Source organism: Trifolium pratense, linkage group LG2 (assembly GCF_020283565.1).
Source record: "Trifolium pratense cultivar HEN17-A07 linkage group LG2, ARS_RC_1.1, whole genome shotgun sequence".
NCBI lineage: Eukaryota > Viridiplantae > Streptophyta > Magnoliopsida > Fabales > Fabaceae > Trifolium > Trifolium pratense.
In genome coordinates, this window is record NC_060060.1 from 28,270,113 (window position 1) to 28,292,281 (window position 22,169).

Here is a 22,169-nt window from a genome sequence, read left to right on the forward strand (position 1 = left end):
TGCTGTTAATCCAAATTGTCTTCAATTGTGAAGGGTTATGATGAATTATATGATGATGATTTTGAATATACTGCAAAATTTCATAGGTCTGTTTTACTTTATTTTTTTTATATTTTTTTTTATAAGTTTCTTTGAGGCATTTGCTTGCTACTGATGAAGGGATTTGAATAACTTTCTCTGGTAGAAAATCAGGTTAGCACCTAAGGCTAATACTCTTTGGTACTTGTTGGAACAAGATCACTCTGTTCTTCACATTTTTATAGTTTCTTGGAGAAGAAGAAAGAGATAAAGAAGGAATGAAAATTAGAAAGATGAAAGGATTTAGTCACAAAATGAATCAACCTTTATTCACTAATGATCTCAATAAGTTATACATTCACTAATGATGACTACATGCACCTTAATGGTCCTATACATTTCACAGAGTAGTTACAACTTAAACAAAAAATTTAAAACTGAAACTAACACTAGACACTTAACTCGCAGTACAAGCTACCTTATACAACATGAATTATATCACATACACTTAACGGTACTGCCATTGGTTTTCACTGTGTAGCACACACAGGAGTTTATAGTTTTCTACGTATTTATTTTTATTGATTTCTGTTGGGATCTGCCACCCTAAAATTGAACAAATTAGCAACATAGTTTGCACACACAAATATGTTATTTTCAAATATTATTATTTAATAATACATATAAACAGAACCTTAGGTCTTGCACATTTAAATATATAATATGCTTAAAGTGAAGTTGAGATAGAATTAGTCCAAGTGGTAAGGGTCTTAGTCTCCTTAAGTATGTGGTCAGGAGTTTGATTTTTGGCTTATGCATATGGAGAAAATCTGGTTGGGAGGGGAGAACCCACCTTGTGTGTCTTATAGGTTTCCCGATGGAGATTAGTCATCGCTAATGGCGGTGGAAACTTCGTACCAATATCATGGTAATAAAAAAAGGGAAGTTGAGATAGTCCACTTTATAACAAAATACTAGATGTCCTTTTTAAAAAAAAAATACTAGATGTGAAAGTTGCAACTTTTTTTTTCTTCCTTAGGTCCCTTAGGACTTCCATGTACTTTAGACAATTCTTAAATCTACAATGTTGTTAATGATTGATCAAGCAAATTTAGACAAGAGAATACAAATTTTTATTTTTTTTTAAAATCAAAGGTATCCTCCGAGTGCAACTGCAGAGACTAATCCCCTCGAGGTAGCTGAGATTTATTTAAGGGGTTGACTTCTCCCAACAAATGCTTCTCCATACGCACTGGCCGAAGATCGAACCCAGAACCAAATGGTTAAGGACCCAAGTATCTACCACTTGTGCCATGTTGGTAGAATACAAATTAATTTATAGTTAATTATTTATATGTTTGGTTCAAAAAAGATGAGGGGAGGAGAGGAATTTTAATTACAAATATGTTTGGTTCACGAGGGGAGGGATAATAAAATTAAATTACTTTTTATCCTTGAAATCTTACAAAAAAATCTTATAATATTAAAATTATCCACTATACAAATAATTAAATATAAAAAACTCAATAGACTCGAAAACTCCACAAATCAAATCATTTGTTAATAATAATTTTTTTATCTTGATGATTGATCTAACCTAATAAATAATTTATAAAATTAATCCCTACACAGAAATTTAAAATAATTTTGTAATATAACAAAACAAAGTTAAAAAAAAAAGTACTATTAACGTTAAATAGAATGAAAGAAAGAAAAAGCCAAAAAAATATTGTATGAAAAAATTGTTTAATCAATGCAACAAGATTGTATGGAAATCTGTATTAAAAATTTTAAGGAAATATATAGAGGTGTATGTGTATGTGAATGTGTCATTTCGGTATCAGGTTGGTGAATTATGGATTCAAATGGAATTCTGTGCGAAGTTTTGAAGTTGTGACTCGAAAGTAGATTTTGTGCAGAATTTTGGGGGACATACCTTCACTAAAACGGTAATTAATCTTTCTTTGTAACTCCAAATTTAGTGAGGTTTGATTATGTTGAAAGATAACTCGATTACGGTCATTTCGGTATACGCTTGGTGAATTATTGATCCAAATTGAGTTGTGTGCGACGCTTTGAAGTTGTGACTCAAAAGCAGAATTCTAGGGGGACAAAATCCAAAAAAATATAAAACAAGGGGGTAAAAGTCCGCGTTTTAAAACAGGGGGTAAAATTCCGATTTAATCAAAACAGGGAGGTAAAACTGCATTTAAGCCAAAGAAAAATATGTATAACAATGGATATTATTCAACGTAGCAAAAAAAAGTAACAATACGTCAAAAAAATAAGTAACAAAAAGCTTTGAAAATAAATAAGTCAGCAATATAAAAAAAATGGATTTAAGGATAACTTTGGTATTTTAAAATAAATATGAGAATAATTATGTCAATGTAATTAAAATTGTAATAATGCATCTCTCTTCACCTCCCCTTCACTCCAAATCCCTCCAATTTAGGGGGAAGCAAAAATTGAGTTTAGAAGGGATTTTACTCACCTCCTCTTCCCTCCCCTCCTCAAAATTAAACCAAACACATTTAGTTAATAATAATACCTCTCCTCCCCTCCATTTACCCCGAACCAAACATACCTTTAGAATTGACTTGGCATATGTTGGAACCCGGAAATGCAAGTATATGAAATAATGTATTTATTGACTGAAAATGGAGCAAAAGCTCTTACGGTGGAAAATAGTCAAATGAGATAAAATCTAGAAGGAAATGAATTCCAATCTACCCTTGGAGCTAAGCTTCTCAAAGAAAGAGAGCACTCTTTCTTTACCTAACCATAATGGTTCCAACTAAAATCTTCCATATCTACTGCAATTGACTCAACTCCCTCCCTATTTATAATACTAAGGCAAAACAAACTTGCCAACTAAGCATCCTAACCCACTCTCTATTTATCATATAACCTCACCCTACTCTTTATTACATAACAACCCCTTTTTCCTAATCCCCTCACACCTGAGTCTCTATCATCATATTTGGATAGACTTATTTGAGGTTATCTATTGACATAAGCATTTGTGAGTTGTTTGGAAGAATTTATGGAAACAACACAATGTCCATAAGCTCTACAGGAGAACTTATGAAAATTGCTTATATGAAAACAATTAGACTTCATTTGATCTTTTATTATAAAAATAACTTACACATAAGCACTTATATGATAAGCAATTAGTTAAGTTGTTATTTAAAAACATGACGCTAGTCTTGAACAAGGTGTATCCACCTTTCATATAAGAGAATGTACAACATACTTGCATGCTTTTTTTAGATCGACAATGCTCATTTAGGACCCGATTGGTTCGAGGTAGATGGAGGGAGGGGAGGTGAGGGGGGTAATCTTAACAAAAAATATTTATTTTTATTAAAACTTTTTCTTTAAAAAAATACATTTTTTATTCTTGAAAAAAAATAAAAAACAAAAACAAAAAATCTCAATTATTAGAGAAATTTGTTTGGTTAAAAAAAACATTTTAAATTGACAAAATGAATATTTTAAATTCATAGAACATTTTAAATTGTGAGAGAATATTTTAAAAAAGTTTGTATTTAAATTTTGTTTCATTTTTTTAAGAATAAAAAACGTTTTTTTATTTAAAAAAAAAGATTTAATAAACAAAAATCTTTTTTTGTCAAGATTACCCTATCCCCTTTATCTACCTTGAACCAATCCGGCCCTTAAGGGAAATTACACTTTAAAGAAGTGTTTTTATTATTCAATCTTATTATCAGGTTATTATCATTATCCGTCTTTCTATCTTTTTCTTTCTTATCCAACCCGAGCCGTCAAACGGATCTATGATTCCTTAATAAGTAGTATATATGTTTTGTAATGATGGAACATGAACAAGCTGAGATGAGAATATTTAAGAGAAAAAACTAACCAGAAATCCATTAAAATAGGATAAGTGATTCCTTCAGAATCCCTTTTGGTTTTTTTAAAGATGCCACATCATCACAATGCTTGCTTATTAGCAACTCAACCTTCCTTTTACTAGTAAAAGATATCCAAAAACACATGTAGTTTGGATGTGAAACTTGTCTTTTCTTGACCATAAAGTGGGAACAATCTTTGAGCACAAAGGAAGGGAATGACCATCCAAATCCTCCGCATCACTTTCTGACACATCGCTACCATTATCATGCTGCACAAAAGATCACAGCATATTCAAAATCTCCAATTAGATGCACCTACGTACGTTTTTATTAATAAAGCAAATATTTTTTACATCAGAAAATATGTTAGATAAAAATTAGGAGTAACTAAACAACCAAATGACAAACTAAATCCCTATATATATAGAAAGTAGAGAAACAGAGAATATGAAAAGCACATCGATCGAACTCAGTCTCCAAACTGCCGTCAACTAGTAGTGATAACATTTGAGAGAGGCCTGTTTCTACAATCTTTGGTGAATCAATTCACAAATTTTTATAAAAATTTAAAAAATAAAGATCGTAGATAACACTTTAGTCCTTTTTTGTAACAGTTTTGTCACTTTAATTCCTTTATTTAACATTTGATTCTTTATTTTTTTTTGTAACACTTATTTTTTATATTATAGTGGAAGGACAAAATAAAGATTTTAGTATTTTTTGAATTTTTTGTAACAGTTTTGTAACACTAAAGTGTTACAAATAAAAAAAATAAAGGACTAAAGTGTTACAAATAAATGATAAAGGATCAAAGTGTTACAAAAAAAGATAAAGGACCAAAGTGTTACAAAAAAAATAAGATTAAGAACCTGTAGTGTAATTTTGCTTTTTTATATTAATGAATGGACGGAGTAGTATTAAATATTAATTAGTGTTAACTGTTACTTACGTGTCTCAGTAGAACATTCGTTTCGTCTTTCACCTTCTTCGGTAACAACCCAAGAAAAGTACAAAACCCTCGCGCACTCTCTCTCTCTCTCTCTCTCTCTCTCTCTCTCCATTTTCGAGTACAAAAAGAATCACATCCCAATATCTCTCTCTCTCTCTCTCACCACTCTTCGCTTCTCAACTCAACTCAGGTAACTACCTTCTTTCTCTTTCAATCTCAACTCTATTTCTCCTTCATTTCAACGCATTCCGAATTTTCTCATTTTCAATTCTACTTCTGTTTTTCCAATCTGTTACTGTAAACTGCATTTACTTACTTTCAATTGTTTAGAAAACTCAAGATCTGAAAATTCAATTAGGATATCAACTTTGTTTTTGAATCTGATGCTTAATTTCTACATTGCTGTGTTTCGGTTTTGCATTTTCAACATTATTAGTATTAAACTATTTGACTTACAAATTCGAAATTGATAATTCTAGTGATAATAGCATTTCCTTTTGTTTGTGTTTTTCATGGATTTATAATTTTGTAATATAATAGTGGAAGAATAGAAATTGAATGGTGGAACAATGCATTGTTATGGTCAATGATTTGGAAAAATCAAACCAGGTTTCTCTAGTGATATATGTTGCTTTCAGTTTCAATTTCAATGAAGCACATACACTCCTCGGAATTGATGTGTCGCAGTGTCACACGTCAATTTCTGACACTACGTTGAATTATGCCATTTTTTTCAAATTATTATTGGTGTCGACGAGTCTGTGTCGTGTCCGGTGTATGTATCTGTGTTAGTGCTTCATATATTTCTTTTCCGTAGATGTTTGGATTTTTCAAATTCTGATTTATGCTTAAAATGTTTAGTATATTTCTGTTTTGGAACGGCTAGTGAATTTTAGAGCATTATTTGGTGGCTTGATACAGTAGTGAGGGCTCAGTGTACTTCTAAACTTTGTTGGGCCATTTTAGTATTTATGTTTTGTTTCTAACTCACTATTCTTTCAGGCTTTTTAATGGAAGGGGCAGAGAGAGGATATAGTAATTGATAGAAGTATTGAATTTGGAGTAATCAACATAGCAATAAACTGGTTGTGAAAGGCGTTGGGTGATCTTACTGACGCTATTGAGATTAATTTGGAGTTTCACTGTTTTTAATAGTTCAGGAGGTTTGTTGTCATCTGAAGATCCGTGATGGATTTGGATACTGATATGCATGATTCCCCAGCTTTGCCTAATTTGTCGGATTCCCAAAACAATGTAGCTGTTAAATTGATGAAGAAAAATAATAAGAGAAAAATAAAGAAGACTGAATGTAATGCTGTCAAAAGTGATGTCAATGCTTGTGCCACTCCAAAGAATACTTTTTCATCAAAAACTTCTACATCGGCATTGGATATTTGTTTGGGGGAAAATGAAAAAAAGGAACAGAATATCATCAGTGAGGCTGCTGAGAAGGGCAATGGAGAGAGTGGTATTCAAGACAAAGGGTGCAGCTTCAATTCAGTCGTAGCTGATGCAAAGTTATTTGCAAAAGAGTCTGTGTCAGAAGTTGTCAAAATGAACATAGAGCAGACTATAACTGCAAACAGTTCCATCCCTGAGGAAACGAGTGATTCTGTGAAGAATGGAAGTCTGGTAAAGAATCAGCATAAAGACCTTGAAGTTCATGATTTGTCTGATAAATCTCGGTTCAGTAAAACCTATTCAAGGAAAAGATCAAAGAATGACACTTGTGTGGGAAACTTGGATTGCCCAAGTCCTGTAAATTGTAACAAGGAACCAACTATCCAGGATCATCACAATGATAATTCGCATGAAGTTTCTGATGGACCATTGACAGATGGTTTAATTGAAATAGAAACGGTGCATTCCATTGATCAGAACAAAGTTAAAGCTGAGGAAATTGAGTTGATAGCAGAGAACAATTCTGAGCAAAAAAATACGACTACATCTTCTGTTGTTGACATTCTGGTGACACAAATTGAAGAAACAAATGCTAGACAGGTAGATAATGCTGAGGTTACAAGAAATGATACGTGTTGTCCAGGTGATGTTTCTGAGCAAAAATCTACGACTACATCTTCTGTTGTAGACATTCCGGTGACACAGCTTGAAGAAGCAAATGCTAGACGGGTAGATCATGCCGAGGTTACAAGAAATGATACGTGTTGTCCAGGTGGTGTTTCTGAGCAAAAAACTACAACTACATCTTCTGTTGTAGACATTCCGGTGACACAACTTGAAGAAACAAATGCTAGACAGGTAGATCATGCTGAGGTTACAAGAAATGATACGTGCTGTCCAGGTGATGTTTCTGGTTTAAGCTCAGTCGCTGTAAACGTTGGTAATTCAAAGATATCACAATGCTCAGTGGAGAGAACTATTATCAGCAACTCAAAGAACAAGCTTCTCATCCTTGATGTGAATGGGCTACTTGCTGATTGTGTCAGTGATGTTCCTAATGGATATTATCAACCAGAACCACATTTTTGGGTTCGAAGGAGAAAAGGTAACATGGTCAAATACCAAGTTTCCTCATATCAGAGTTCATATCTGATCTTTGTTGAATTTGACAAGATTTTACTTGTGCCTTTTGCAGTGTATAAGAGGCCCTTTTGTGATAGTTTTCTACAGTTTTGCTTTGACAAATTTCATGTGGGCGTTTGGTCATCTAGAGCCAAGTATTTGCTCATCTGTGACTGGTTTTATCGTATTTGTGTTTATTAGTTTGACTTGGGTTTACGAAGCAATCATGGGCTGGCTTTTTTTTTTTTTTTTTTTTTTTGCATTTTGGAATTTAGGTTTTATACATTTATTCTTACGCTTTGATGTTTGTGTATACTGGCAGGTGTAATGTTGATGAAGTAATCAAATGTCTAATGGGGAAATCTGCATCCAGACTGCTCTTTTGTTGGGTAATCTATTCTAATTCTTTAGTTTTTACCATCATTTTAGGGGATTTTGGTTAGGTAAGTAAGTTTGCTGTAAATAATTTTTATATCTCAAGGTAATATTGGGATATACGATAAATATTTTACTAGTTGTACTTCATTAACAATTTTACTCTGAATTGCCAGATGGTTGGTGCTTATTACGATTATTTTAAATGTTCATTATTGTATTTTGAATAATAAGAATTCTTGCTGATCAACAAAATAATGCAGTATTCCGTTGCCTATTTAATTTTAGCATACAATACATATGTGGGAAATAATTATTGCACGACGAGTGATGGACTTATATTAGAGGGATCAAAAAGACATTTCCATTGTTTTCATTGATTTGGAGAATGTATGGTAGTGTGCCAAGTGAGTTTTGAAAAGAAAGGGGTTTGGATTTCTTACATTAGATCCACAAGGATATGTAAGGGGGACACACAAGATTTTCTGATAGCTACAGGACTGCACTGAAGGTCAACCTTAAGTCCCCATCTTTTTAAAGTCTTTAATGTACTTATGAAGCACATTCAAGAGCCAACACCAATGGTGTATGTTTTTTAGATAATATAGTGCTACCTGAAGAGTTAAAACATAAGAGAGGAAATAAATCGGAGGCTAGAGACTGCATATGGCTTCTGCTTGAGTAGAAATGTGAAGGAACATAAGGAATGTAAGTTTTGCATAAGGCAAAGCATCCTTAGCTTAGAGGTGAAAGTTGGATATCTCTTGTCACAAGATTTAAATATCTTGGATATCTATTGTACAAATAGAGAGAGATGTAAACCTTCATATTCAAGCGGGGTTGTTGAAAATGAAATGGACTAGAGCCTTGGGTGGTTTGGCCATGTGGGGTGGAGTCCTTTAGATTCCGTTGTAAGGAGAGTAAGTCAAAGAAGGATAACCCAATTGCTAGAGTTGGAGGAAGGCCAAAAAGCTATAGGAGAAACTAAGAAAAAACTAGAGGTCTATGATTTGGCTAGAAGAAATATGATTCATGATAGAACTTCGTAGCGTTGTTTGATCTATATAGCCGACCACACCTAATTGGATATGGCTTGATTGTTATTGTATGCTTCTGCTGCAGAGACATTTACTAACTACTACTATCACTAAAAAAAGGCAATAAACTTTATATACGGATTTCACTTTGGAAAATAGTTTGTTTTTCATACTACAAATTACTAAATTAAAGAGGCAGTTGAAAATGATTACTGCTAGAAATTCATTCTTACATGGAATTTTTCTACACGCTAATGAATCTTTGTAATATGTTTTCTGTAGAATCAATCCCACTGTACTACAACAAAATTCAGTACTGTTGAGAATAAAGACAAGCCCCTTGTGTTGAAAGAACTCAGAAAGTTATGGGATAAATTGGAACCTGGTCTTCCGTGGGAGAAGGGAGAGTTCCATGAGTCGAACACATTATTATTGGATGACTCCCCTTACAAAGCACTTGTGAATCCCGTAAGTTCTATTCTTTACCTTTTGTTAATTATAAGTATTAAGCTTTGCTTTCTTGTGTAACATACATTGTTTTCCACCTATGTGGTCACTCCGCCTATTGGAATTATTTTCAGAAGTATACGGCTATATTCCCTTATTCTTACCGGTACTACCACACTAGAGACTCAGCGTTAGGTACAGTCTTCTGTTCATCTTGCTCTCCTCACACCCTTTACATCTTTGCATAATGCTGGCTAATTAGTAATTTCCATTGATTGACATATTCAAAGCCTTAAATTCCTATGCTTTTACCATATTGATATATATGTATCTAAGATTGTTTATTCATGTCTACCCACCTATTCCTTTTTTACTATTAACAGGACCTAAAGGTGATCTTAGGGGTTATCTAGAAAGGTTGGCTATGGCGCACAATGTTCAAGAGTTTGTGAAATCAAATCCATTTGGGCAGCGGTGCATAAGAGAAGCAAATCCATCCTGGGGTTACTATCTCAAAGTTATAGAATCTGTTAAATGCAGGGAAAATGATAGGCCCTCAGCATCAGATAAGGAGCAAACTGCTTAAAGAAGAACCAGGATGAAAGCCATGGAGATGAAAATTGATTTATACCGTTCATATTTTGGAGTGTGTTTGTTTGTGTTACAAACAAATTACAGTAATCCTACTAGGACACAGATACGAGGGCAAACATTTTTTGATGTGTTTCGATTTTTGTTGCGCACAGTATATTTGCCTTAGAAAAACTAGATAGATGCGTACATTTACAGTTTCTTAACTGCATACCAAGAATACGTCTTATCCGGCCAAATGCACGTCCGAAGCAGTTGAAAATTGAAATATATTTAGAATTGAATTATATTTTATCATAGTTTCTCATATTATATATAGGTTTTATGTAACTTATTTCAGGTTCAGATAGTTTTTCCTTTCCCATTGAGATCGTCGATGTCTTACTATGTTTTTGCATTTGTAATTTTTTTCCTTCACTTTTTTGACTACTTATTTCTTCTTATTTGATAAATAAATTTATTATAGATTGCTTCATATGATAGTTAGAGTCTAAGATGTCAACAAATTATGTCTTGTTCTTTTATGTTGCACTTGCCATCCATGCTTTAGGTGTTTTTAAGGCTTGACAAAATTATGCATTATACTTAAATGTTGGTGTAAAATATGTCATCACTGCATAATTCGAGCTACTGTGCAAAAATTCATAAACATAAAATAAGAGTTACGCATGATGATCCTTATAGCTCAAGAGTGCACTTAATTCAGATATAGGAATTAAAGGTGAAAGGCTAAAATCACCTTGAATCACTGAAAATAGAGTATGAGCCCTATGAAAGAGTTGGTCAAGTAGTGTGTTGCTTGCTAGTGTTTAACATGAGAAAATTTACAACAAAAAAAAATGTTCAATGATGTAAGCAGCCAACACTTGGTGGGATTTAGTCCCACATCGGATAGGTATGATTCTTGAGAAGAGTTTATAATGAGGAGACAATCTTCACCTTACAAGTTGGTTTTGCCGGTTTTGTAAGGATGAGTTAGGCCTCGATATTCATGACAAATGAGCCCTAAGATTGCAACAAGATTGATACTAGTACAATTCAGTATCTAAATTGGAGTCAACCGATTCAATACAAGGATGAGCGGCCATCCCAGGTTTTTAATTAAAAAACAAAGCGACAATTTTGCCCTTAAATGTTAAACGTTTTAGAGGGTAATTGTAGAATTTCGTTAAACCGTAATTCCTTATTGAATTGTTACGCCTCTTTCTATCTATTCCATCGCCGTTTTTGTGTTTGGAGACTACGAACTAGAAATACTTTTATTGGTATTTGAATTTTGCTAGACATATACTACTTTTATTGGTTTTAAACTTAATGAAGTATGTATTTTGATTATTGGAATTTATCATGTAATTTTTATTGTCCACGATGCGTTGCTAAAATAGTGAACGCGACGCTCGCCGCTACCGCGCTGCGTCAATTTTGGGCTTGTCCGCGCCGTGCCGATTTTCCGCTTTGACAATATAGCATCAAGGCAACATTTAGCCAATAGAAATTGGACTTATTCGAGGCAACATTTATCCACATATCGAGGCAAGGGTCATCAAGGCAACATATAATCATCTATAAACTGTACGGCAAAAAAAAAAAGAGAGAAAAATTGGTATTTCAACCTGTAAAACCGTTTCTTGACCAACATTCATAGAGGTTTGTCAAGAAATTGATCATATGAAAAATCATCTTTCATAACATTAGTGTCAAATAGAGTTTTGGGACATATCATGTTTCCTCAATTAAAGTGTTTTGTTTTTTCGTGCAGAAGATTGAACGTTTTTGAATTATCAAGTGTAAAAAAGGGTACTTTTTCCTATGCAGAGAAAATTGAATGTTGTTTCTTTGGCATAGAAAAATGAATGTTGTTCATCGGAGAAAACACTCGACAAGACATTTGCTTTATGTTCCAATCGGGTGCACTTCTTTTCGCCAAAATTCTACATAAGTCGTTGCTTTGTGTTTCATTATATTGTTGTTCTTGAAAAGAAAAAAAAAAGAATGAAACAATGCGTAGAATATCTCTTTGCTTTCACCATATCATATTTTATAGAGTCATACAAAAACTTTCAACAAGTTAGCACAATTTGCAAGATTGCATTTAGATCATCTTAAGCATCATCGAACCGACTTAAGGGTCATCAAAACAACTTGGATCCATCACTTCCATAAGGAAAAAAGATAAATTTTTGTGAAATAGAAAACAGGAAAATAAAAAATAATTGAATAAAACTAATTGAATATAAATTTTTCTGACTTTTGTAACTTGAAATTTTAAGGCATACTCTCAACCTGTGTGTGTTTTAGTCACGAAGTAAAACTAATTGAATAAAAAATAAAATAAAACAAGAAAAACATAATTATTTATTTTTATTTAAATTAAAATAATTAAGAAAAAAGAAGCGACTCGCTCGTACCCATAACTCAGTGTCCGAGTCCGACACGACAAATCGAAACTCATCAACTCTACACAAACACAAACACAAACCTACCTACGATCTTCGATTCTTTCACCAAAACCTCAATCAATCATTCATTGTTCCTCTATTCTTTTCCATTCCTCAATTCTCTTTCAATTTCTCTCAAAAACTCACTTTCTCTGCTTTTTCCCTTCGATCTCTCTCTCTCTCTCTCTACTTCTCTTGTTCCTTTCAAATCTGGCTATGGATTACGAACCCTACGATAGTAGCGGTAAGCTTCATTCTTAACTTCCTCGTTACTTTATTGCCTCATTATTCCATAAATTTTAATCTTTCTCTTATGACTCTCTTTTTCAATTATAGGGTTAGGGTTTTGTTTTGTTTTGATTGATTTATAGCTTTGTTGATGATTTTATTTGGGTTAGAATTTCAATTAGCACTAAAATTTTGTGGTTTTGTGGTATGGGTTTTCTGTAATCTGTGGAATGGTGAGTAACTTAAAGAGTGTGATTATATTATGATTATAATCAAAATGTTGTTTGGTTATTAACTTAAGAGTGTGATGAAATTGGTAATGTCTTGTTTTCAAAGTGTGGATTTTACTTGTTAGTGAAGGATTTACTGAAAATGTTGGTGTTCTTGGAATAACCGAACTTGTCTGGTTCTGTTTTGTAAGAGCGAAATCTGAATTATGTTTACTTGTTTTTCGAGTGACATGAACTTGTTTGAATCACTAAACTAACTGATTTTTCAAGTCGGTATACTAGTGGGAGCTACTCAAGTCAAGCATGTTTTTCATTGTGAACATGAAAGATTAAATGCTCGGTTTTAAAATTCAAAATTTCCTTCTGCTTGAGTTCCAAAGACCACCATTAACTAGTTATGAGAGCCTCTTGGTTTTCTTTATTTACCTTAGCAATAATGCATGACGCACCTAAACAAGAAAGGCACACCAATGGTGTGTGAGGGTTGTGACTCACTGAAAGGGCAGCACCTCAACCAACTAGAGGTGCTGACCGCTTCTGGTGCTCGTGGACTGACGATACTGTTTAACACTTTTAGTCGGAAGCAGTCCCTTACAATTTTCAAACTTAAAGATGGAGAAACTTATTGAATTGTCTTTCCACATGTTTACGGGGATTTAGAGTTTTTCTAAATTAGAGGTTTTTTCTTTTTAATGCCTTCAAAGGCCTACCTTTTGGTTTCCCCTTTTTTGACACAATATTGGCTAAATGATTCACTCTACTGTTTAGCGTAGCACCGACATATGGCAGACTTCTTGCATTATACCCATGTTGTAAATTTGTTGATTTGATACCTTCGTTGCTGTATTTCTTATGTAGTTATTTGTTGCATTTAGTAGATAGTCGCCACACTTTGCATATTAGTAAATACTCGTATCCGTTACCTGATGCACTTGGTGAAATCTGGTTGATGACTTGATGTATATTTCAAGGATTTATTGTCTGGCCACACTTGTTATTATACTTATATACATTCACTTGATATAATGATTGCAGGAACCGATGACGATCTTCCACCAACACATCAAAATAGAATTCCTAGAGGGGCACGTCTTGCTGGGAATGGAAGATCAGCAGTAGGTTCAATGTCATACCCCAGGATGTATGGTGAAATTGACATGGAAGCTCAAATTCACCAACTTGAGCAGGAAGCGTATAGTTCAGTTTTACGAGCCTTTAAAGCTCAAGCTGATGCCATTACATGGGTACATTTTCTGAATTTCTTTTCGCTTGTTTTTTTCTTCTTTTTCTAATTTGTTTGACCAGGTTTAAATGACTTCTAAATACGTGTATCTTCTTCAGGAGAAGGAAAGCTTGATTACAGAACTGAGAAAAGAACTAAGATTATCAAATGAGGAACACAGGGAACTACTAGGCCGTGTTAATGCAGATGATGTCATACGAAGGATAAGGTGTAAAAAATTGCAAAACATGATTGCTTATTGATCTATGCTTTAGAAGTGAGATATTCGTTACTATTTGCATATACACATTGCTATTTTGTTAATCAATACTTTGTTGTATGTTGATTTAAGGGAGTGGAGACAGACAGGAGGCCATCAGCCTGGTATGCTGAGTTCTGGACAAGTTATTCATGATTCGGTTCCAAGTCCAACAGTCTCGGCATCTCGTAAGAAGCAGAAGGTAACAACATCTGTACCATCACAATCTTTTGGTGGGCCTTCTCCTTCATTTCATCCCCAACCAGTGGCTGCACCCCACCAGCCATCTTCTTCTGTTGGAAAACGTGGACCTGTTCCGGGATCTAAGGGAAAGAAGCAGAAACCAGTAAGTAAATGTAACAGTACTGTAACATTGTTCTTCTTCTCTCTGTGTTTATCTGCAGTGAGCTGGGTTTTATTCTCTTCATAGCTCCTTAAAAAGTTATTTGCCACTATGAAAACCTACATCAGCAACATTATTGTGTTAATTTTGGCTCTTTTATTTGCAGGGCCAAGCATTACCAGGAGTATCTTCAATAAAGCAATACCCTTCATCAGGACCAGGGGGAAGGAATCAAGTACCTAATAGAGTTACTTCTGGTACGGTCGCAGCTGAGCTTGCTGAGGGAGCATCACTTGAGTCACTCATTGGTAGGAGAGTACGAACAAGATGGCCTGATGACAATAACTTCTATGAAGCGGTTATCGCCGCCTACAATCCAGTAGATGTACTTGCAGCCACCTAATTGGTTTAAGATTTGTTTGTCAGTTAATTTACAGCTGGCATATGCTTAAATTTTACCTCTTAACTTTTCAGCGTCTACACAATCTGGTTTATGACATGGGGAGTGCAAATGAATCATTGGAATGGGTTAATCTGTCAGAGGTATATATCTGTTACTGATTACTGTCATGTAATTCTTTCCGTTATGACTTTCACTGACTCCCCAAAATGCCACCCTCTCAAAAACGTGTTTTTCCAAACCTAGAGAAATTGAAACGAAAGAATAAAAAAATTGAAGTGTATTATTGAAAACTGAAATAGAAACAGAGTAATTTCCTCTCCGAACAATCTTTCCATTCGCCTACAAATTCTCAAATGCACCAAATGAATCCCTATATTCCTGCTTCACTTGTTTCTAGTACTCTCTTACTAGTTAACTAACCTAACTAATCCCAACCACTTTAATTTTCCTTTACTATCCCAACTGCTGACAATGCTCCATGTCACTTTAAAGAAAGGTTTCCTGTCTTCTCATGAGCCCAAAAGTGATCTTCCATGTATATGACAGCAAAAAGTTCGTAAGAGTTTACCTATAATGAATATATCACGTTTTTAGAAACAAATTGTTAGATCCACGGATGTTGGAAGGATAGGTTGGGGAATATTGTAAATATCACTCGCAATGGGTTGCAATATAACAAAATGCATGAACAGGTGGTATTTAGGGAATGGGGACTGTGATTTTGGAATGAGGTGAGATGATCATAAAGGGAGTGAAAAGGGGGGTGATATGTGTTCAAGTGGGAAAGGGGCGTGATATGTGTTCAAGTGGGAAATTAGTTACGGACTAAGTATTGTTAAAAAAAAAGAAAGAAGTTAAGGACTAAGTAGTTAAGTGATTCCCCATCTCCGTAAGGAGTTGCTCATACGTGAGAGTATCATTTTCTGTTTTTATCATATCTGCAAGGGGGTCTTTTCTCCAACCATTATCAATTCATTACTGTTCATTTTCTTCTGAGATTGTTATCAATACAATTCAGTCACTTTCAGTTAATTCCTATGTTGTTTCTATCACAAATAATTTAACTTCTAAAATAACTATAAACTAATCTATTATATTATTATTTAGTAATTTAATGTCTCTGAGCTCAGTAAGTTTTTAATGTATCATATCCAGTAATTATGTGAAAAGTTTGTATTTCTATAGTTTGTCTGTGGGAATATTTTGGTAAGCTTCCATTTCCATCTTTAAATTAAGAGTTAGGTTTCCAATGTGTGTTGGTCCAATTGTGAAAGGGTTTGGATCCCATAAGCATGTGGTCCTCAGTAAGTTAAATCCTAGGATTCATATGAATGATAAAGGTACTATTGAGATGTGTTCAAACTATGGCGTCTAATCTAATAATTTCTTTAGGTGCCCCTGTGGTTAGTGATGTTAGCCTGTGGTGTATACAAGGGAATAGAATAATGGAGCATCTTGGCATTTGAGAGAGTTAGGACCTTTGGGCATTAGGAGAAGTGCAGTCCCTCGAAATTCTTCCATCTATACACTGTTGAGGAAATTCTTCCCTAGTTGTCTCTTAGTCTTACCTACTGGGTAAAATGCTATGGGGCTAAAAAAAATAGAGGATGGGATGTGTCTAATAACTTTTAGCATAAATTAGACACTGAATTTGAAATTTCAGAACATATTCATTTTAAATGCGAAAAATGTTTTGAAGGAAACTATTAGCCATTTAATGTAATGAAATTGACTGTACTATTGTTGAAAACCATTTTCGCATAACATGTTAAATAAGGAAATAGCGGTTCATAAATGCAGTTATGACCTCTTACTGAATTATTTTTAGCATTTTGTTTGTTTATTTTTGCATGTATTACAAACTTTTCATTTTCTGCACCAAATTGAGTTTTCAAACTGGCTTACATTACTTTCTTTTTATAACTATTTTCATCTATCAATGAATGCATAATGTGGTATTAAACGCCACAGCTGATGACTGCAGCTGCCAATTCCAAATGAAAGTAATATGTAATAAAATAAATAAAGTTTGACTTGTTTACACTTTCACTAATCCTGAATTGTGACGGTTATTTGAACTTTCATAAAATTGAAGCACTGCTATTCTTCTTGAGTACCTTGATTGTTCAATAACATTTAGAATTTGGGTTTTCTATTTGCTTGATATGCTTAGCACTTGCCAGTACCTAATTAGATATATTCTTGTAACTGCAGATCTCTCCGGAAGATATTCAGTGGGTAAAGGAGGATCCCGGAACCAACCATCGTTTTGGCGGATCTGGTCATGGGATTAATAGGTCTGTAGGTCGTGATAGTGTTCCAGGAGCTGGAAGAGGTAGGGGAGGTACAAAGGGTCAATCCAAAAAAGATTTTTTGCCATCACAGAACGGAGCCAGAAAAAAGGCTCCTGATGATATACAAATACTTCACACAGACACGCTAGTTAAAGAGGTAGCTGAAAACAGTTCAATCAGAATACTCTTGACTCTTCATTCAATTAAGATTTTTTGATCTTTTCATGGAAAATGTTTAAATTTCTGGGTGACTTGTCAGGTGGAAAGGGTGTTCAGTGCAAATCATCCTGATGTACATGAAATTGAGAAAGCCAAGAAAATATTGAAGGTAAGAGACAATTTTATACGTCACTCTGCCATTTCTTTTACTGCTTGCTGCTAATTTATCTTTTGTTCTTGCAAATGGTGTATGTGTGAATAATCGATATAATGAATTAAATGCAGGATCACGAGCAAGCTCTTATTGATGCAATTGCAAGACTTGCAGATCTTTCTGATGGCGATAGTGGTAATTCTTATTCTCATTTTGCACACCTATTTGCACTTTTGCAGTATCATATGACATTTGTTCTTTCACAAGTAGTCCTCTAAATTAAAATTTAAATACTAAGAACTTTGTTTGGGTGTTTTATTTAATATTTCGTTTCTTGGCATAGAAAATCATATTTTGCATTGGTTCATCACTGGATTTCTGGTTTTAAAAAAAATCACTGGATTTCTGTACGTGCAATTAGAATTGAGTTACACATGATATGGATATTGGCATAATACAGATTAGTTTGTGATATAAACTGGTAATAGTCTTTCAGTGGATTACCACTTCATCTAAGACAAAAAAAAAACTGGCAAGAATAATGCTAGCAACACACTCTTTAACAAACACACTCCAACACACTCTCTTTTATTGGTTGAAATTCACATGGGTCCCATAAAAAATGTGGACCCATATAACTTTTATGGGACCCATATAAATTTTAACCAATAAAAGATAGTGTGTTAGAGTGTGTTTGTTAAAGAGTGTGTTGCTAGCACTCCTCAACTGGTAATAGTCTAACAGTTTGGTCATTTAACAACGTTCACTTTGAAGGACTAACATTTTGATTTCACCAATTACCTGGGATTCTGCTAATTTGAGTGTACAATGGTTTGGGATGACAAGGATTTGATTTTCATAGATTATTGCTTGATAGAATGGAAAATCACTTTCAACTCACTTCCATGTGTGGTGACACCCCACTTTCAGTCATCCCAAGATTTTGATGTACCAAGCAAGGGGGAAGTTATTTTGATTCCATTGTATTGTACTTTTCATTGCCCTTTTTATATATTGAAACAACCATAGCCTAAAGCATGAAATGGTATAAATACTTTTTCGGCATGTGAAAATTACCATAATAATAATAATAATAATAATAATAATAATAATAATAATAATAATAATAATAATAATAATAATAATAATAATATTAATAATAATATGTATTGGTATTTATGGGTTTGTTATTATTTTATTTGTTTTTGACAAGTTATGGGTTTGTTATGTTACTCAATGTAATTGTGTAATTGTGATCAGTCTCAAACTTGATTCTGTGTATAACCTTTCTTGATGTTCTTATTGTTTAAACAGATGAGGGTGGTCACCATTTCTCGCATGCTAAATCAACGGATCGAGAATGATGGAACACCAACAATGTACAATGGGAAAAAGAAGCATTTACGGTAGCAAAAGTCATGGGAAAGCTTAGATTTTCTCTTGTATTTTGTCATAAAAGATAACTGACAGGTGATAGCTATGGAGTTTGTGTCTTGTGCATTAGTCATTCAAGTAGGAATGGACAATTATGTAATTTGGTAATAATTATTTATTGAGGGTAAGATTTGACCTAGGATCAGCCGATGCTTGTATAAAAATTATGATGATAGTGAATACATTCCTATATTTGTTGTATCAAATTAAGAGTCGACTAGAACATGAATTGACATGTTCAGTTTAACCATACATGGCGAGAAGGAAACAGATCAGCTGATTGGTTAGCTAATTTCAGTCTAACTTTGAATTCTTTTGATTTGCATGTTCTAGAGAGTCCTCCTAGAGAACTTCAAAGTCTCCTTTTTGATGATGTATTTGACGCCTGCATGCTTCGGAGTGTTCGCGTAGTGTTTTAATTTATTTTTTAGGCTCTGTCCTCTTTTTGTAACAAAAAAAAAAGTCGACTCTTTCGTTTTCGTTTAAAATACTGGATAAATTACACTCCTAACTCCTAAGCATAGAATTACACTTTATCTCTTATGTTAAAAATAAACAGATGTATTAAATTTTAATTCTAAAATACTTGAATTTCTCTTATCTCTAGAAATTCGGTGTACCAATCATGCATGAGACCTTAGTGGTTATTATATTATAATTTTATTTTAACATAAATGAACATTTTATTGATAAACTATTCTTGTTGGTCATTCCAAGATTTTTTTTTATCACTTTTAAGAGCATCCACAATGGAGATACTCATTTTTGAGTACTTAACTGGGCTCTATGTCTACACATCACTCCTTTATAATTTTTTAATAATAGTACCTAATAAGTACTCAATCTCTCCAACCCAAAATCTCTTAAAAAGTTCTAAATAGGCTCTACCAATAACACATCTCACCAATAATTATACATCATTATAAATGAGATCTACGAAAACAAAATAGGTACTAATACTTATTGTAGAACTAGTACCTATTAGGTATTCAAATGAGTATTGCTCCAATGATAGTACTAAGTACCATAAGTACTAATAAGTACTTAGTTAAAAAAAAAAAAAAAAAAAAAAAAAAAAGGTACTTAGTTGTGATTGTAGACCCCATTTTAAAACCATGATCTAGATATAAGATGTGCACATAGTAGCCACACCCACACTATTCAAATTTGAGGTTTTCTATAACTTGATATTCATGTTTTTGTGGCAGTGACTTGGAACATTACATGTACTTACTCTCAATTCCACTTGTTGTGTTTCACTCTCATCCTTCTATAATGATACAATAGTAAAGTGCCCAACACGACCTAATTAAAAGAGATTTCTACTACTTACATGACCTAATTAAAAGAAATTTCTACTACTCTTTCCAATACTTAAAAATCAGATTTATGATCATCCATCCAAATTGTTGAACACTTATTATTCTTAACACATAACTCAACTGATTTCTAGTAACAAAAAAAACTGATTTCTAGTAGGTTATAATTTAAACACAAAAACATAAAGACAAAACAAAAACTGAAGATGCTTTTTTCAAAAACATATTTTGTGAATTTTCATGCTTCCAAAATTAGGCCAAGAATATTATAGCTACATTCGAGTAAAAAGGCAAACAAATGGTGAAAAATAAAAAGTGAGTAAATCAAATTAGTTTTTGACTTCGTATGTCATTTTTAAAATTTAAATAGGTCTTTGAGATTATAATTATCTCAAAATAGTCCCTAACTCAATTAAAATGTTAAATTCGTCCATATATTTAATTATTTATTATCAATTGAATTTCTATATTTTTACAACTTATTAATTTCATTCCTAAATTTATCCACTTATTATCAATTTACAGACTCTAACATATACTTTTTTGAAGGGTTAATATGAGTATAATTTTTATTTTGACGAAATAATATGAGTATAATCTTTTTAAAATATTTATAAAGTTAATGATTTATTTGAAGTAAGGTAGGTTGATTACTAAAATAAAAATTATATCTCCCAATACTTTCATTTCCTCCAACTAACTGTCTACATATAGCTTAATATGCACAAAGATGGCAACACCAATAAAGGTTCTTTTATATGAATTTTCAGTTTGTAAAACACATAAAGGCCAGAAAACAATATTGTTATGAACGATTTGACAGAAAATAAGAATCATTAACTTTAGGCCCTTTAATTGCTCTCAGGCCCCCAAAGTTTAAAAATGTTGTGGCAAGTGTGAGTTAATTAGTCCCACATTGCTTAGAAAAGTGGAGGTTGAACACTTTATAAGTGAGAAGATCCATAAACCTAACATCTTAAGGTTTTGGGTAAGAGTGTGGTGTCCAACTCACTTGTAGAGTTGTTCTTGAGCCCAATGTAGATGATCCTCCGGCTGGCCCCTCGTGATGACCCAATAGTGGTATCACAGCCGATGGTTCGACGAAGGGTTGAACTGGCTCCTTGTATCAAAAGTCTTCCTGGAAAAGGTGGTCTGGCGGCGAGTCCCGTGGAGCAGTGTGGCTTATGGGGGGAGATTGTTGCTGCAAGTGTGAGTTTCAGGTGGCCCCTCATTGACCCAACAAAAAATACCCCTTAGGATGGTTTGGAAGGTACGCTCTGAAACTGACCTTCATGGATCCTTTTCGAAATGTCCTAATGTGGAATTTTCTATTTTTGTTGATTTTTTTTTATTTTTTTTGCATTTCGGAATATAGCTTCTGTATTAGAATTTCATTGTCTATTTTAACACATTTTAAAAGATACGTTCTAAAATATACTGGAATTTCATAACGTATAATCTGAAGCATTTCAAATGAAGTTATTTGGTGTCAAACAAATTTGAAAGTTAACTAAAGTCTTGTTTGTTATTATAATTTCAATACTTATTCAACATCTTTATCTTATCTTGTTCTTTATTATAATTTCAATACTTATTCAACATCTTGATCTTTATTGGATTTTGTTATTTTGGCAATTGTAGGGTCTGTCATGTGATGCTTTTAAGGATGTTATAGGAAATGCAAACTGATATTACTGATGCTATAAGTTTGAAAGGAATTTAATTAAATCACATAGGATAATAACACATGAATTTCGTCAAAAAGAAAATAAATGAAATACAAACAGACAACAAACTGATATAAATGAATATTGATATATATTATTAAAATTCTCTAAGTTTTATTATAAATTCAATAGATGTCT

At 33.3% G+C, this 22,169-nt stretch overlaps 2 protein-coding genes across 3 annotated transcripts; both read left to right on the top strand.

The window, feature by feature from the left end:
• The first annotated feature begins 4,829 nt into the window (after positions 1-4,829).
• Positions 4,830-10,189, top strand: LOC123905505. 2 transcript variants are annotated; one of them, XM_045955134.1, is made up of 7 exons: positions 4,830-5,038; positions 5,851-7,354; positions 7,445-7,526; positions 7,694-7,760; positions 9,066-9,251; positions 9,365-9,425; positions 9,614-10,189. In XM_045955134.1, exons 2-7 carry the CDS (start codon positions 6,037-6,039, stop codon positions 9,814-9,816), a joined length of 1,917 nt encoding a protein of 638 aa, XP_045811090.1. In that variant the 5' UTR covers positions 4,830-5,038; positions 5,851-6,036; the 3' UTR covers positions 9,817-10,189. The 2 variants fall into 2 exon arrangements, with proteins under 2 accessions (XP_045811090.1, XP_045811091.1); XM_045955135.1 differs by having other exon boundaries at positions 4,847-5,038; positions 9,368-9,425.
• Positions 10,190-12,218: 2,029 nt separating this feature from the next.
• On the top strand, positions 12,219-19,277 carry LOC123905506 (protein EMSY-LIKE 4-like). The gene is made up of 10 exons (XM_045955136.1): positions 12,219-12,503; positions 13,753-13,961; positions 14,059-14,168; positions 14,292-14,544; positions 14,708-14,926; positions 15,016-15,084; positions 17,159-17,395; positions 17,498-17,566; positions 17,683-17,746; positions 18,866-19,277. Exons 1-10 carry the CDS (start codon positions 12,476-12,478, stop codon positions 18,913-18,915), a joined length of 1,308 nt encoding a protein of 435 aa, XP_045811092.1. The 5' UTR covers positions 12,219-12,475; the 3' UTR covers positions 18,916-19,277.
• Positions 19,278-22,169: the final 2,892 nt, after the last annotated feature.

What these genes read in the sequence shown, in the direction of transcription:
- LOC123905506 (XM_045955136.1), top strand. Translation starts at nt 12,476, where the DNA reads ATGGATTACGAACCCTACGATAGTAGCG. An exon ending in CCGCCTACAATCCAGTAGAT is followed by an intron (nt 14,927 to 15,015) that starts GTACTTGCAGCC and finishes TTAACTTTTCAG; the next exon opens with CGTCTACACAATCTGGTTTA. An exon ending in TCTTTCTGATGGCGATAGTG is followed by an intron (nt 17,747 to 18,865) that starts GTAATTCTTATT and finishes TTGTTTAAACAG; the next exon opens with ATGAGGGTGGTCACCATTTC.
- LOC123905505 (XM_045955134.1), top strand. Translation starts at nt 6,037, where the DNA reads ATGGATTTGGATACTGATATGCATGATTCCCCAGCTTTGCCTAATTTG. An exon ending in TTGGGTTCGAAGGAGAAAAG is followed by an intron (nt 7,355 to 7,444) that starts GTAACATGGTCA and finishes TGCCTTTTGCAG; the next exon opens with TGTATAAGAGGCCCTTTTGT. An exon ending in CCAGACTGCTCTTTTGTTGG is followed by an intron (nt 7,761 to 9,065) that starts GTAATCTATTCT and finishes TGTTTTCTGTAG; the next exon opens with AATCAATCCCACTGTACTAC.